Here is an 18,966-nt window from a genome sequence, read left to right as displayed (position 1 = left end):
ATATTAATTATGTCTGGTAATAAATTAGATTACATTTTTTTTAAAACCCTTAAAATATTATTGTTATCAAATTTAAATTCAATGCAAATGTACTGGATAGCTTAGTTCGTATGCACTTTTATACAATTTAACTTGTGACTTACCTTTCATCGTTTTTATAAAATGTTTCAGTTTATATTACTATCTGTTTATGTGAGTAGTTGTATTTTGTTTTTCAGTTGTAGGTTAAAATAAAAGTTAAAGAAGTTAAAATAAAATGTAATTTTCGAAAAAAATCCCTAGTAATTTATTTTACATATATAATTAAAAAGACTGGTGTGATTTGGGGCTTGTGTTATTCCTAGCAAAAAACTTTAAAAATAATATTCAATTTGTTAATGTTTAAAAAATTATAAAATCTTGGAGCTGATTTTATATAAAACCTCATTATAGATAAATAAATTGTCATTTGTGTCTTATTAGTTGCTAGTATAGTTCCCCTGAAGTAACTAAAATTGATATTCATAAAAATTTATAACGTTTTATATTGATAGGTTTCTTATATATTGGTAAAGTAAGGTAATGTAAAAAAAAAAAAAAAAATTACAACTTATCATAAAAGTATAATAATTTCAATAATTTAAAAAATGGTATATGGCACTTAGGAGTATGTACATAACATATATCAATAGGAAAACTTATGAATTACATTGTGTAATGCAACTTAACTTAAAAATGAACAAATCAAATTGTTGCTTTCATAAGTAAAATAATATAAATTAAATTAAATTCCTTAATAAATAAATAGTATGATCTTAAATTAAATTTTCAAAAAGTTGTATAAATTATAGAGAACCTCATGTGATAAGAAAATTGGTAAATAAATAATAATTTTTAAGCACGATAATTTTGAGGTTTCAAAATCACTATCGTAAAATTTTCATAATTAACTCATGTATCATAAATATAAAAACAAATAAGAAGATCTAAAAAAAAAGCCAAATTTTAAATTACTTATTTCGTTTTTTCATAACAACTTTGAATGATTGTGGAGTCAATGTGATTCCGACTTGTCCATCCATACTGGGCAGTTCGTCACCTTCTGGTAAACATACATCGAATTCGTGTAACAATGTTGAAAAAAATAAATATAATTCCATTTGAGCTAATGTCTCCCCTAAGCATTTTCTTCGACCTTAAAAAGAATAAAATTTTGTTATTATAATTACTAATACTTAATATAAATTTATAATATATTTTAAGTGTAAAACTTACCAACTCCGAAAGGTAAAAAGCAATCAGGTTTTTTCACTTTACCCTCTGCATTTAAAAATCTTTCAGGTATAAATGCCTCTGGCTCATCCCATAATTTCGGATCATTGTGTACGAAGTGTTGTAATGGTATGATTTGAGCACCATTTGGTATATGGTAACCGTTGAGAGTAACATCACTACAAATAAAACACAAAGTGGTATATTTTTAATTAACGATTGCGATGATAATCAAGAAAAAAATTACCTAGTAGTTGCATGTGTTGTGCCTAATGGTGTAATACTTGATTTTCGTAGTACTTCATATAAGGTAGCCTGTGTGTAAGGCAAATTAGGATAATCATCGAGTACTGGTGATTTATATTGACCCACTACTGAATCAATCTCGTCTTGCACCTTAGTCATCACGTCCGGATTGTGAAGCATGTACACCATTGCCCATAAAATCGTGTTCTTAATTGTCTCCATACCCGCGGAGAACAAATCTCCAAGGATTTGTTGGATTTGTCGGTCTGGGTTCAATCCTTGAAATAATTGGTCCATTGTACCGGCATCTTGAGATTGTTGTATTTCTAACAAATAAGCGTCGACCAGGTCACGTATACAGTTTGGATCAAACGTACTCCGATGTTCTTCAATAATATTCTGAAAGTACCCAGCGATTTCTTGATGGTTGTTCTTGATTTTTTCCTGAATATTTCGCTCGTCCGTGAGATGACGCCTCGGCAAAAACAGACTTACAGGTCGCAACATACCGAACAGTTTAAAACCTTCGTCTACCATATGCATGTACCGTTCGAATCGCGGGTCATTGGGTTCAAATCTAACACTCATCGTCAATGAGCTGATCACGTTAGTGATAGCAAGACATATCGAACCTGCATTCAAATCTATTGGTTTGCCACACGTTTTGTGAAATGTTTCCATTAACGTTGATACTTCAATCTGATCATGAAAATAAAATTTACGTGAATTAGAAAATTGTAATATTTTATTTATTTTTATACATATATTTTTTCATTTATTATAAAAGGAATTCAATCAGTACGCGAGAGAGGAGATTGCACATATACATGAAATTACCGATCAAGGGCAGATTAATGAAAAATCGCAATGATTGGATATATACGAAATAATCATTTTTTAACAAAGCTGATAAATAATTAGTTTGGTAAATTTACTCACCATTATTCTGCTTTCCATGTTTAACCTGTTGTGGCCCGTGAATGTCATCCCCATGTGTCTAAGTACTAAATGTAAGAACTTCCTTTGGGACTCCCATAACTTCCCAGTACTATTCACCGCTCCTGTAAAAAAATATAGTAATGTTTCAAATAACGAGTCTGGTCGGTATGGAAATGACACTGTATTATTATTATTATTTTTTTTTATTAATGTTTTTATGTTTTATTTTTTGTTCTAGCCATTATTCGCGTGTCCGCGACGCGTTGTGTAACGCTGTACAGTCGTGGGCCACGTGATTATTTAATAATTAATATTGAGCCGGCGTATAGTATGTCAAAAAAAAATTGCGACATAGTTTCAAAATATATTCAATATTCACGAGATATCTCGAGGACACGTATTTATTTAAATAAAACACTTTTCAAACTCACTGCATTCGCATTTAAAATATTTATTTATGTTCTAAAATATACGTGTAAATATATATATTTACATATATATAAATACAGGTGTTTAAAAATCAGTATGTTAATTTATTAGCTGTAACGCTATACATAATGTTATATTATGCACATCGTAATCATTAATTTAAAAACTATTAATTGTAATGTATTGTAAAAAAAAAATAAAAATCAAACTCACCATATCCGCCAATTATATCCATGTAACCGTCGTTGGGTCGGCCAGTGATCTGTTTCATGTCGAACGCGGTCTTAATTAGCTTGTGGTCGCTGAGCAATATCACGGTGTTGCCGCGTTGCGTGAACGAGCATATGGGCCCGTACCTACGGGCCAGTTCGTTGTATTTTAAGTACGTGCAATGGTTGGACAGGAACGGCGCGTATCCCAAGAACGGTACGCCCCACGGCCCGGGCGGCAGCTTTTGTGCGGCACGGAGTTGTCGATACGCCGAGTAGGTCAAGCCCAACGTGGTGGCCACCACGTTCAGCCACAGTTCGCGACTGTATCCGTTATATTCAACAGACATGGTCTCAGCCATGTCGTCGAGTAGAATATTATAGAACGTGGAGGACAGGGGGAAGGTAAAGGGGGCAGAAGCGGCGAGAGAAGCGAAAAAAATAGTTAGAAATACGAAAGATAGAAAGTTATATTGGTAGGCAGGTATGTACCGCGAACGAGGAACAAGCAAAAAAATAAATAATAATAATAGATAGAGAGAAAAAATAAAAAAAAAAAACCGTAACAGTGATTATCACTAAATTTTCGCGGCGTTTCTGACGGATAGACGCGCGCACACCCGACGAGACGAATATAATATAATATAATAATGTATATTATGTACAAACGGTACGTTTATTTGAATATCGTTATATTATATGTTATATATTAAACGCTCTGCAGTGTGCGTTTACGCAAGAGACGTGTACGAGCCGTGCGTAGTCCGCGGCGTCGAAGAGTTGGGATCACTTTTGAAAATAATCGTGGGAGACTACTTCTTTTGGTCTTTTATAATATATCGGGGTGTCGAAAGCCCATAGTAGGGATACGCGTGCATGCGTGCGCGTGTGCGTGCGGGCGCGCGCGTGCCTAGTTATATTATTTTCTTCCTTTTTTTTAATTTTTTTCCTCTAGATATTTTGTTGTCGTCTTCGTCACCGCCATCGTACCGTCCCTCACTCGCACTCTCTCACTTCTCTCACTCCCCGTCTCACTCGATCACTCCCTCTCTTTCTCTCTCTCCATCCCTCTCTTTCTCGATCTTATTCTCTCTCACTCGCTCATGCATCTCTCGCGAGCGCGCGCTCTCTCTCACATTCCGTCCGTGCGTCCGTCTTTCTAGTAGGGATACTGAAACACCGTCGATCCGCGGAGGAGGAGCACACGCCGCGCGTTTGCCACACATTTCCTTCCCTTTTTTTCCTCTTTTTTTATTTTTTTGCTTTTCTCCCGTCCCTACTCCCGGGCGGCCACGACTAGCCCGAAGTGAGTTTCGTTGAGGTTGTCCGTTAACACTGCACAGACGCGGCTGAGCACTGGGCCGGCACACATCGCGAACAATAGGTCCTCCCGCAACCGAGTGCCGCGCCCACAATAATATATTACTACTACTGCTCGTTGTATTGTATTCGAACGTACGTTACATATTAATATATATATATATATATATATATATGTATATTATTAATATTTATTTATTTCCTCTCTTTCTTTCTCTCTCACTCTCTCTCTCACACACACACGCACACATAAGTAAGTATACCATAAAATTATATATATGTACTTACCATTCATACATTTCCATATACATTATTTCGTATTGATGTGTTTGTGATGTTAAATTTTTTTTTTATTCATACATCTTTCACCTTACGATTAAAAAACACATTTTCAAGAACTTTGCAACTCAGCCGTTAAAATAGCTTAATAGAAAATTAATGATAATAAACGACATAGAACACACCAAGAATTGCAAGTTGAGATTGAAAACTTTCGCTTTAGACTGCAAATAACTGTCATTTTTACCATACAAGTACATGTTATTGTTTTGTTTATACGCATTTCTATGTTACATTTCCACACAAACATTTCTATAGAGAACCGTTACAACGTAAACCTAATTGATATCCAGTATGTTGTGTACATAATATATATTCTACTATCGGTTATTTATTCACTATAATTTTTCATCACTGTAGTACAATGACATATTATACATATACATCAATCGAATAGAAAAAACTGAGTTCGGGGTGAAATTTAATTACTTTGTAGCTACACTTATAATGTGAATTAATAAATATATTATCGTACTCGCATTTCAAATATCACTAATGTTGTAGACAAGCGCACCTTTAACTCTAATTATAATTAGGTTAGGTTAGCAAATCTAACCATTGATCTCTAATACACTTAAATTCAGAGAAACTATTTAGTATTAAAAACAGGTTTATAAATTACTATAATTATTTGTATTGAATCTATTTACATTTCCAATCAGAAAATGAACTATATATTTGTATTGTGCTACATAGTATTAGATAATGTAATTACATGCTTATAATAAGTATTATATTGCGGTTCAAATGTAATAATGACAATGTTTAATATGACTCATGATAAATTATAGTAATACCTAATATAAAAATTCTTATGAATGGATGTAGGAATTGCATTTTGTTAACATTTTTGTTTCTTGTCCGCAAATAGGACTCATGATAATTTTGTGAATTTTAAGTGAATACGTTAATTATTTTTTCAAAAATATTTCATATTAAGAAATATGTGTTTAAATGTTCATGTTTCCTTGATTTTGATTCAAAAATTAGAACAAATAAAATATTAATTTTGTAAAAATACAGTTTCCTAGTAATAATGAAAAAAACTTCGAAATAACGGTTTTTCGGTGAGTTCATTTGGGAAATTTTAAATGTAAGAGTTGTAAATATTTGTAGTATTAAACTCATACAAGCACAATATCTGTACAGTAACGTTAAATCTCAATAGTAGTTTGAGTTTTATTCATTGTGTTATTTTATCTATCGTTTTTCCATTGATTTTGCCATATAAATACTTCAGGCTAACAACTGCAGTCGATTAAAGATCATTTTCGTACATTTTTAAAGCTTCTAAAATAGTTTTTCCTGTATATAGTTTTTATTAGTATGTTATGTACGTTATACTTTTACGTATTTTTCTTGAAAAAATAAAATTTGTAAAAAAAAAAAAAAACACAATAAGTATTCGTAATAAAATATTTTTATAATTTTAGATTTATTTTAAAATAAGTCACTCATTAGTAACACTATGCTAAAATATTTATTTATTTTTTAATTTATAACATTAAATCATAATTAATTATATATATAATAAACGTAATTATGGTTCAAAGATATATTTATAATTGGGTTTTATCTAGTAATGCTGTAAAATGGGGAAGAAAAGGCTTTATAATATTTTTAAATTTGGAGATGAAGGAAGTTAATAATGTTTCAACATTAGAAAAAACTGAGTATGATTTTGACGAGAGGAGGTTACATGAGTATAAGATGGATTGGTGGAGGTGACATTAAAAATAGGCTTAAAGGAATTATTTTTGGTTGAATTAGTAGGAACGAAAGGATCTTGCCTAATTGTACGGATGAAACAGATTTTATATTCTTGACAAGCTTTATAATTAGAAGGGTGGTTACCATCACATAGACCACATCAGGTAGGAGAGTCACGCGGTTTGGTACAGGAATCTGAGGTGTGGTCTTCTTCTAATACTACGTGGATCGTAGTGACAGTATCTTCAGGTAAGACCGTAGGACTGATATATACGGCACTGTGGTGGGCAGTGTTTCCGAACGGAACGTAAAAAAATGATTAAAGAACATTATTGTTGTTTATAAACCAAAATATAATGTAACAAAACCAATTATTTAATTAAGTTTATTGGTCCTTCATATGAAATAATAATATAAACTATTAAGTTTACTAACTTTTTTCACGAAAAACGTTATAATCTTAAAAGCTCTTTAAAAAATTAACATGAAAAGCGTCATAACCTATTAAGTTCTTTGAACAATTACTAGAAAAACCTTATAATTTATTAAGTTCTTTTAACAATTACCAGAAAAACGTTAAAATTTATTAAGTTCTTTGAACAACGAACAAAGAACGTAATAAGCTAACACATTCTTCAAACTTTTAACACATAGAACAACACAAACTAAACCGTTCTTCGAACTGTGAAAATAACGTTATAAATCAAAATTATCTTTTGACTATTTTGAATTTAAAATTATTTAAAAATAATTAGTACTTTAATATCAAAATCTAAAACTTGAATTACATCTAGTCCTATCTTTACTAATAAATAAGATAAGGATTAAAAATATACCCCAACAGCATAATGTTACTTTGAAAGAACTAAAGAAGCTTCAGCCAAAATAAATCTAATAGCTGATTTTTTATTTTTGACAATATAAGATGATATAATATTATGATGATAATATAAGTAATAAGTTATTACGAGTAATAATATAGTAGTATATCCATATTCTTGAGAGCTTTCAAATTTGTTGGTAATCTCAACATCTTCACCAATCTCCATGATTTGTTTATAGTTAATATACTTTCTATTTTAAATACATCTAGAATCGATAGTTGTAAAGTATGAGCAGCATATCGCACACTCCTCAATATCTCCGATGTATTGACTGCTGCACCCAAATTGTTGAAGTTTGAAGACAATATCTCTTGATTATTTTCATTTTATTATTGATTTATTTTATTATTATCTTCATCAGAACATTCAGAAACATTATTACTGTTTTCTTCGTCTATGTGAACTTGGTCATCTTCAAAATTGTATTCATTTTCAGTACGTTCAAGAAAAGACACGTTATTCAAGAACGTGTAAATTTAAAGCATTCAAGAACATATGACTGTAAAACGTTCTTCTGATTAAATGTTCAAGAATGTATTACTTCAAATGTATTATTTCTTCTAGTTAAATCTAAAATAACGTATTATTTCGATAAGTTCTTTTGATTTAATGTTCAAGAACGTAATATTTTAAAACGTTCTTCTAATTAAATTCACAAGAAAGAATAACTTAACAACGTTTATTAGGTCTATCATTCAAGAAATTTAATTTTTTTTTACGTTTTTGGTGAAAATTTCAAAAAACATAAACAATTTTAACATTTTTTTAGTAAAATGTTCAGTGAACCATTTAAATTATAACGCTACAATCTAAAACCGTTGTTGAACATAGCTTGATTTAATGTTTATCACAAATAAAGTTCAAAAACAAATTATGGAACAGAACCAAAAATTAATGGTTAAGGTAACCTTGGTAGTGGGTCTCTGGACGGATGTGGGTTTTTAATTACAGTTTTATCATTTATGAGAAATTCAACCTTGTATATGTTCAAGTTGTTTCCTTTATTAATTTCGAAAAAAAAAGTGGCAAAGGCAAATTGTCTAAAATTCGTTTAATGTTATATACATTGGTGACATGGTATCTCAAATTTGAGAGGCTAGAAATTATGTCCTCATGTGATGTGGTTGGGTGGAGATTTTGAATAACAACCGGTAACGAGTGAACAAAATTTGGATGATAGGTATGAAAACTGACGACCATTTTCAATAAATGAGTTAAAAATAAATTATAAAGCTCACGGAAATGTGTGCGAATGAGAACATATAAGAGTGTTAATTTACAGACGAAATCTGTAATGTTCATTACAGATATAAAATTTGAGACGAAAACAGAGACATTACTCACATTTATGACATAAACTGGTGGTAGTTTTGATGTAACATCGGTATTATGGTTTAGAATTCCGCTAGGTGTATTTTAGTTAGCGTCATCAGCGAAAACAAGAACCGATTTGGACTTGTAAATAGTTTAGTTTTCTTGTCTTCAACCTTTGAAGAAAGAGGAGATGTAGAGAGATTTTTTTTTTAGATCTCGATTTTTATTAAATAAAAAATCGAGATCTAAAAAAAAATTGTAGGCGAGGTTACCGCAAATTTTTTATTAATAGGGACATTTTCTTTTTGTTGAGATGACATAATTACGTAACTAATATGAAAAGCACATTATACTTATTCAACGAAATCGTATTATTTACAGTATGTTTATTTTTAACATTTTCTCATACACATTATTATGTTAGTATGTTAAGCCAGTATAATGAATTCGGTCAATGCGAGAAAATAAGACGAAAACAACAACCAAGTACTTATAGTATATATTTGTGTGTAATGAATGTTTGCCAAACATCGAAGTACGCATTTAAAACGTCTAAATTATCGTTTCACTTTAATAACAATCTATGATATTATACCTACTGTAAAAACAGCAAAAATATTAAAATGAATTCTGGCAAGTTCCCAATTGTTATAATATGTTCTGGAATAACATAATAATGAGCATATGCATTCCAAAAATGAAGTCTTGTGGCTATATAATATTCAAACTACTTCAATTCAGAACGTATCTTCATAATTTACTATGATATATATATATATATATATATATATAAAATGTTTACCAATTTTATTCCAAAAATATTCAAACATTATATAATAGATATTTATAGCAACAAATAGTATTTATGATGAAATGTTCAATATTTACCAATTTCATTTTAGACGCAAACAAAATGATTTCTCTTATAACAGAATGGTGTATTTTAAAAAGTACATTAATGCTGTATCGATCTATGATTTATTCATTTTTTATATTTAATTAATTAAAAAATATCGAAAATATGATTTTAAAAAAATTAAAAAAATGATTTAAGAAAACTTGATTACTGTATATTAGTTATATTTAATAATTATCGATAATAGTGAATAGGCATAAACTGATGTTTTACATACATTTAACACGAACAAAAAATGCATCTAATATGTATGAACAGATATATATATATATATATATATAATATTTAGATTCAAAACTATTATTACTATAACTTATTTTGATCGTATTATTGTTCAAAAAATATTATATTTATTTGATTAAATAAATTACTTATTAGCCTTTATATTACTATAGTAAACATAACAATTCTAAAAGTACCAATACATAAAATATATAATTAAACTACAGGTAAAAGATATTTTGTTCAGATCAATAATTTATGATCATGAAATGTATAAATTAATGTGTTTAATTTTAAATTGTGATTTTTATGGTAACTTTTTTTTGAAAACATTTTATTTACTCTATATTTGAACTATGTATTTCTGAGTTCAGAAATGGTTCATAGTGAACAATAAACTGTTCATATCTTACTTTACAATATATTACTTTATTGAAAATATATTTCTCGTTCAGGAAAATACACCTATTTACGTTCAAACGAACAACATAGATTGTATCTGGTACGAGTAAACATGTTCTACCCTACGGTTTGTGTTTACGTTATAATATCATACGGATTTATATCTAACCATGACCACTGGTGTTGATTATAAAACATCACGCGTCAATGTCAAAAATAAATCCATACGTTATGTTGTACGGCATTGAACTTGAAAACGAAATATTATAATGAACAACGAATGCCGTCGGTAGCATTGATGATCAGCTGCTAAAGAACATACAATGGAAATGTAACAGCCACACAAATAACAACAACAACAACAGCAGCAGCAGTAGCAGCAGCAACGACAACAACAACAACAACAACAACAAAAACAACAAAAACATAAACAACAACAACAACATGATGCAGTGTAGAGTGAGGTTGGCGTACGCGAATCAGTAACAAATGACGTCACCGGTGCGCGACCACCTTCTCAGACCTACTCAATTTATTTGCTACGTCGCCGTCAGCCGACGTCCGTTGCCCCTGTCGCATCCAAACGCTTGGCTTGTTCTACACCCGTGTACGTCACAGTACGCGTAGGCACTGAAACGAAAGTACGGATGTCTCCTTCTCCTAGTCCACCGTCGCTTACTCAAAACGCAACTCTGATTACCGTTGCATTGCTAGGGGTCACGATATCACATGTGTATAAATTACGTCGCGTGACACCTTTGACGTAATTTATCCGCAAGCGCGCTTTGTGAGCAAACACGCGTAATACACGTGTGGTTCGCATACGCGCGCAAACATACGCACGTGGGCTCGAGAAACAAAAATGTATGCATTCCCGATGGTCCGAACATTTTCAGTTCGATGGTCTCCTGAATTTCGAATTATCCAAAATCTACCGCGTGCATCATATAAATACACATATATATATATATTTACCACGATGAGTTGAATTACATTTCAGGTCCTTTCAAATGTGTTTATAGATTCATTTTTTTTTTTTGATAACTTATTTTTTTTCCGATGATTTCGAATTTTTCCCTCCTCTCAGATTCGAAAACTCCAATACACGCTGTATATTCGTATGCATATTTGGTCGGAACACATTATTCATGTAGATAATTTTATGCTGTTCCATCTATAACAAATTTCAGACAACGGTCTAATACGAACAAAATGTGAGCATTTTTTAATAGAATATTATGATGTACATGTGTCATGTAATGTATTATCTAAGATTTAATACAATCACGGTTTAACTGATATAGGTATTCGTTTGAATTTTAAGTAATTTTCTACATATCTTCTTCGCATTCAAAAAAGAACTTAGTTATGATTTTATTTAGTTTTAATTATTAGTAGAGGTTTTTCGTTTAAATTTTAGTGTTCCGCTAAGAAATTATCAGTGGAATTAAAATATTAAATGCTCTGTACTCGTATGTGTTCACTAATAGATGATTCAGGATTGTCTTGTTGAAAAATTAAAAATTATTTTTTTCCGTTACTTTTAACGTAATTAAAGTTACTGAATTAAATATATAAACCGAGTATATTACTACAACTAGTAATGTCTTATACAATGTAATATAAATAAACGATGCTACTCATCAAAATATAAATTAATTTCAAAAAGTTTTAAAAATTAACATTTTATTTTTATTTTTATTTTGTGTATCTATTCAAATTATTATATCCAAAAACTTATTATTGGCCAATTTTAGCAATGCTCGTATTAAAAATATTTTAGAAAAAATGTTTATACAATTTTGTAATTGCATTACTTAACTTCGAATCAAATTCATTTAAATTATAAGCAGTTTCATATCTAAGTAAGGAACTAGTTAATTTCATCTTTTTATATATTATAATTTTTGCTGGTTATAAAAAATAGCTAACCTTGTCAATGTTTATTAAATGTAATCGGTTATAGTTTTATAACTATATATTTTAATCGGTCTACAAACTGTAATTAATTACATATTTTAAATGAAGAATCTAAAAAACGTATTAGTTTTAATATAGATTTTATTAACTTAAAAAGCAATATTAGTTTTCAATTACATCCACAATATGGTGTACTTGCTTGTTTATTAAATTAATATTTCCAACAGTCATAATATATTCTATTGCCTTATGATATTATAATAATAGATTTTTATTTTATAAATTTTTTATAATTTTAGTTACACGCATTATACACTAACAAAACGTTAAGTAATCACTAGTTTCAGTTCCATCGTTTAATATTAAAAATAATAAATAAAAAATGGTTATATATAAATGGAAGTTCTATATAGGTCTGTATGATAGTACCTACTGAATATTTTAGCTTTTGTAATTTTATTTTGAATGTTATTTTATACAAATATATATTGTTTAAAATGAAGAAATTTATAATAATTAGTAACTTTTAAATTTTAAATCTAAAAGAATTTAAATTTATACTATATAATAACTATAGGATTTTCAACATTATTATTTAAACAACATAGTCAAGATTAAAGTTTAATTTTTCGGGTCAACATTTTGAAAATAAATATCACATTTTGATATTATTTTAATTCAGTAATTGTATCTAGTACATATTACGATACTTATAACTATAGACCGGATTTTTATGTTTTTACATATTTTTACTGAGAGTATGCAGCTCCATTTGGATAAGTTTTCTGGACGATTTATTTACCTATGAACTGATATACAAAAGTTTTTACAACATAAAAAAAGAATATTTTGTGTAAAAAACATGTTTCAGGAATATATTGGTATATTGGGATTTAATTTGAATATTTTATAAAAAAATCTAATGGTTTATAAAAAAATCCCAAATTTTTATTATTATAACATATTATTTATCTTGACGAAAGGAATATTGATAAGAAAGTCAATTAAAAATTATTATTCCCTATATATTCTTTAATCTTATTTTTATAGACGAACCATGGTAATAGTTCCCGCGTTCTATACGGGTAGCACTTATCGTGTTCCACACACTTCATTGTCCTATGCTTCTGCGCATGTGCGTAGACTACGCTAACGTCTCTATCTGTGATATACTGATATTACGGGTTACAGAAGACAGATATCAAATAATCTTTACAAATTCATAAATCATTTTAATATTTTTAAGTCTTAAATGTGCTATTACTACTACTACTAATTACTAGTGTATTAAGTATCAAGTTTTAGTATATGTCTTGGTAAATTAAAATGCCGAAAATATCCCACATTTTATAAACTACTACTATTATTTGATTTTTCAGTATTTAAAACATTTTTATGAAAAAGAATATTTTTTCATAAAAGAATATTTTGATGAAATTATAGAGCATAGAAACATCTTATTTCTAAAGTTTTAAGGGCATATAAATCCGGTCTCTACTAGTAACAATTATATGGTACGTAATTATTCGTGTTAAACACACTGATACTGTGAGACATTATAAGATAAAACATTTTGTCATGTCGATTTTTGTGTTATATCATAATGACTTTTGAGTTTTATTGTCAGTGTACTGGTAGGTGACGAATGTAAGACTAATTTTTTAAAGAAGATTTTCTCTTTCAATTATATGACGGTGTAAAATGAATCCTTAATGTATCTTATTTACCATCTCCAAATAATGTTTCAATATTTTAGTAACCAATGATTATATAAAATAATTTGTATAAATGCCAATTCTTCAATATTTAATTTCTGGGAGCCAATTAATAGATAAAACTACTGACTACCTGAATTTGAGAACCAATTAAATTGCACCGGATATGAATACATGGAAAATACTCAGCTATACTGTTGGCTACATAAATACTTACATTTAATCTAAGTTCAGATGTTGTTGAGTTACCTACCTATCTAAGTTTTCGGTTTATTCGCTAATTCAAGAGTAATGTTTATAAATGTATAATTGAATTGATTTAAAATAATGGTTATTGATTTTATTAATTACATTGTAATTTAGAAAGTAATTCGTATAATTCGTACCTCAGTTTATTATTGCAGAAGTAATGTAAATTAATTTTTTCATTTTAAAAGTAAAAAATATATGAATTATTATATATTATTATTATAATTCATAAATTTAATAAAAAGATTCATTTATTTACTTGTATTAAACACTATGTTTATATAACTGAACCTATTGAAGTAAGATATGCAAATATTTCTTAAGTAAAGAAATGGAACTTTCAAAGAAACTAATATTTAATTTATTTATTCTTTCACAATAATAAATATATATTTTTTTTTTTATGTATCATTGAGACAACCTTGAGGCCTTTCTCATTGGTAAATTTCATTTATTAGGAAGTAAATTTGTAATTTATAACATTATGATTAATATTATAGGAATTGAATTATTTACAAAACAAATGAAGTTATAAAAATATATCAATATTATCATGTAACTAATCTTGAGTTATTTATTGAAATATTATTCTGTATAATATGAATAACATTCAGCCATAAAAGCGTTGTTATTATTTTCAGTATAATATGGTATATACTAATAAACAATAGTTATTGCAAATCGAGTGCACTATATTGATTATCTCCATGTATTTATAATTTTTATAACTTAATAAATATAAATATACAATTACTTATAATATTTTATACTGACTTTAAATAATTTCTGAAGTAATTGTTTGTATATGGTGGTATTCAATTCCAATTATTATGTGTACTGCAAATTAATTAAGTATAGGATTTACGTTAAAACTATTATTATTCGATGCTGCAAAACAAACAATGTAGGATAATATAAGAACTAAGATGGTAGGTATTGTGTTGATTTTTTTATAATGCTTATTTTCTTTTTGTGACTGTGTACACGAATCCAGTGATCATTGCAATTATAAAAGGTATTTGATATAAAATGGTATCTAGTTGATACTGTGTTGAGATATTTTTTTTAATTTCACACTAGTTTTTACAACAATAAAGAAAAACGAAAAAATATCACAAAAGCATTTCTAATTTCGAACTCTAACCAATATTATTACTTTATTATTATCTGTATCACAAACATTTTGTATGGTTTTATACTTTGATTTGAAGTGTGTATTTTATTTAATATTCTTAAGTTCTTAAGTTTTTTAAATAATACTAATTATAATAAAAATTATGAACACAAACCAAAGTAAAAAAATAAAAATTTTATACGACTTTTTCAAACAAGAACCATCATAGGCGGCTCTACGGGGTGTACCTTGGAACACCCTAATGTGAATAATGCGAATAAAAATATTGAATAATTACAATTGAGAATATATGTGCATACACATTAATTAAATTTTAGTTTTTTTGTAAGTAATATTGCAAGTGTTCAGAATAAGTTTGAAATAATAATTACATGTATATTTTACCAATCGTTATTTTATTTGTTATCATTAACAAAGCCTTTATTTTTAGAATTTAAATCATAACACGGCCTACACGTACGTGTTTATAGCCTCCCCTTTATATTTTGAAAAAATAATCAAAAAATGATAGGGCACAGTCAAATGTATCACTCTGGGTCCGCTTATGAAAACCATTACAGGTAAATTGTGGTAAGTTATTATTTTAAAATTTTATAAGATAAAATAATATAAATGTAGGTATTTGTAAGTGTATTATTCATTTTACAAAATAATCTTATTTGAAATAAGTTAAAATAGTTATCAATAAAATACTTTTTATATAGTATTGCTAGTCTAGAGATTTAGACAAAATAGTGTTAACATTTTACTTAAAGTATTTCCTGCCCTCCCCTGCCAAAAGAGTCTAGTACTGCCTATGGATCCATCCGACTTATTTTCACACAGAATCTTAATTTTTTGTGGTCAATGGTATATTGGTTTAAAGTTTAAAAGACAAATCTTTTTCTTCAAGTAACTAATTAGTTAATGAACGTTGACAGTTATATTATGAATTTGATCTTTATTAATGGCTGTTTCAAATAAAGATATCGTAGATGTATTGAATCATTTTCTGAGATTGTCCAGCCAAAAAATTTGAGGTCTTCCACGACTTTAAAAGAACAATATTACAATATAATTCTTCTATTCCTGTAACTTACCCGAACATGAGTCTCGTCCGTTTTTATTATTTCATAAGACGTAATTTCGGATACATTACATGCATATTTGGAGTCTACAATTATGTAAAATAAAATAAATTAATAACTTTTACGAGAACGGAGTATTTACATTTTAGTAAGTAATAATTAAAATGGTACCAATATCAAAAGATTATAAATACAATTCTAAATTTTTCAGCCCCATGAATACTTACTTGATTTATAGAGTTTTCCAATGCCTTCCTTGAATTTGGTTCTGGAAATATCTTGAATATGGTGGACTTGTGGTGGTTTATTCCTTACTACACTCAAAGTATGGTAACTCAGGCATTTACCATTTGTATAGGTCGTAATCACTAAACCACATTTGCCCTGCTCAATCTCTTTTCAAACCTGAAGGAATTTTACTTACAAGGATTGTTATACATTAAACGTACAAAAATACTAGACATGGTTGCTAATGTTATGATAGGTATAGCTTGATCTTGTTAAAGTTAAGTGTTTACTTTAGTCCAATGGGCACTTGCTCATATTGTTGTACAGTATTCAGGTATTAAAAACTTAATATAATATATTATAAATACAATATAATTTTCGTACCTATGTTTAAAAACTTGTAATCAATGACGCTATGACAGTATTAGTTATAATTCATTATTTTTAAAAATATACCAAAAATTAACAATTTTAAGCTAAATTTAGTTTTGAAGTTTTTATCGTGTTATTACACATTTATATAAATTATATTACAATAATATTTATTATATATGATTGCCACATAGAACATCGCAATATTAATTAAACCCTAACACTATGAAAATAATTAATTTAATACTATTATTAAAATATTTTTTTTAATTGCTCATACAATTAAACTTATATAAACAATTTAGGTACATTGTTTGTGTTTTTTAACAATCTAAAAGAAAGATGAATTAAATAGCTCTAACAAATTATAGTGGATAGTAAGTTGTGTCAAGACTAAAATTACATCATTATATTCGGTTAAAATTTAAAATAAAAATATCAACTAGGATAATATAAAATCGATTACATTTCTTTTCAAATTCAACAATATACCGTGCTAGTATATAAATATATGAGTGTGAATAACTCTTGTATTATATGCATATGTTAGTAATTAACTAGCACTATGTTTGAATGATAAATATTTAATAATAAAATTTAAACTTCTTATGGAAATTATATTTTCTGTCTCAGAATATAGAAAATACTTAAAAAAAAAAAACCCTTCGTTTTAAATTCGTAAATCTTTCAATTATTATTCATTAGGTCAGGTGGAAAATGCAAACAATGCTTTTATATCTATAAAACTAAATGAATATCACGTGCCAAATTGCAAATAGTTAAAGATTGTGTAATGGGTATTTTTGACAATGTTGAGAATGCCTTGAAGTTTCACTTGACCGTGTTCACTGACGGTCGACCACATTTCGTTGTAAAAGAACATTCCGCATCAGATTGCTGTTATTGGCACACTATTATATTCATGTTTTATTTCATTAAATTCACCGTTTTGAACATTTTTAAATAATTTAATATTTTTTGTGTTGGGTGAAATGTATTGTAAGGTAACATTACAGGGAGAAATAATTCATCGTGACATCAAGCAAAATGATTCAGTATTGGCTCAGCTAATTTTAATTGATGTAATGCCGTACACTTACATCTTTACCAACATTATGTAATTGGATGGACTCTGGACAATATAATTATGCAATCGGCATTTTGAATTTGAACAACAGTGGTATAATAAAATATAAATTTTATTCAATGGGTGTATTTTCGTCTCGGTTCACTTTCATAAGTTAATATTTCACATGGACAGTATAATGGTGCGTCGATAAGTAAAAAGCCATTTAGCATGCTAATCACGAACTCGTAACTGTTTATTTACCCAACAACCAAGGACCATGAGCAATAAAAAATATAAAATAGTCCAAGTGAATTTAAAAGTATTTATAAATAAAAGTATCAATTAAGTATTCTACAACGGTGTATTTGCAGTATCGATATAATGAATTCAAAAAATTATGCACAATGTTGCTAAAAATTTTTTTTAAAACATTTTATTTTTACTTGTGTCATTATGAACTTAATATATATGTTTATGTCAATTGAATAAAAAAATTAAAGATGATAACTATGGTTATAATTTTTAACAATTTCAAATAAATATATACTTTGCGACAATTCGTTTTGAAAATGAAAAAACAAATAATTCAGGTTTTAAAAAAATATTTATAAAAGTTAAAAACTCATGGCTAAAAATATCTTATGAACAATGACCAGTGGTCCGGTTTTGTAATTGTATACATTAAACGTATACTATGAAAGAATGCGGTCAAAAAGGAATGGATACATAGGGATTAATAAGCATTAAACACAAAATATTAGGTTAGACAAAAATTGAGATGTCTAATGGATCATCTTTAGCATTGAGTTATTATAAGTTTGTAGATTATAATTTGTTGCATTAATTTATGCTCTTTAACAAATAAGTGTACGATAATAAATCAACCATGTTTATTTAATGTTGATAATCAGTTCATACAACTTAAAATAAATTATAAACGACCCAATAAAACTCCTCCCAGGTACAATAATTAAGAACTGCTCTTTTCAACATCTATTATGCACCATTTGCGCATATTAAAAATAGACTC

The 18,966-nt window shown here is 28.2% G+C and overlaps 1 protein-coding gene across 1 annotated transcript; it reads right to left on the bottom strand.

Moving 5' to 3' along the window:
- Positions 1-792: 792 nt before the first annotated feature.
- On the bottom strand, positions 793-3,877 carry LOC112679362 (cytochrome P450 18a1-like). Its single transcript, XM_025549140.1, has 5 exons — positions 3,079-3,877; positions 2,437-2,558; positions 1,499-2,196; positions 1,255-1,430; positions 793-1,174 (listed from the first exon to the last, which is right to left on the bottom strand). Exons 1-5 carry the CDS (start codon positions 3,434-3,436, stop codon positions 990-992), a joined length of 1,539 nt encoding a protein of 512 aa, XP_025404925.1. The 5' UTR covers positions 3,437-3,877; the 3' UTR covers positions 793-989.
- Positions 3,878-18,966: the final 15,089 nt, after the last annotated feature.

This window comes from Sipha flava, unplaced genomic scaffold, assembly GCF_003268045.1.
Source record: "Sipha flava isolate LNK unplaced genomic scaffold, YSA_version1 134_pilon_pilon, whole genome shotgun sequence".
Classification (NCBI taxonomy): Eukaryota; Metazoa; Arthropoda; class Insecta; order Hemiptera; family Aphididae; genus Sipha; species Sipha flava.
This window is presented reverse-complemented; position numbering and strand designations above follow the sequence as displayed.

What these genes read in the sequence shown, in the direction of transcription:
- LOC112679362 (XM_025549140.1), bottom strand. Translation starts at nt 3,436, where the DNA reads ATGGCTGAGACCATGTCTGTTGAATATAACGGATACAGTCGCGAACTG. An exon ending in GGATATAATTGGCGGATATG is followed by an intron (nt 2,559 to 3,078) that starts GTGAGTTTGATT and finishes ATTTTTTTACAG; the next exon opens with GAGCGGTGAATAGTACTGGG. An exon ending in ACATGGAAAGCAGAATAATG is followed by an intron (nt 2,197 to 2,436) that starts GTGAGTAAATTT and finishes TTTCATGATCAG; the next exon opens with ATTGAAGTATCAACGTTAAT.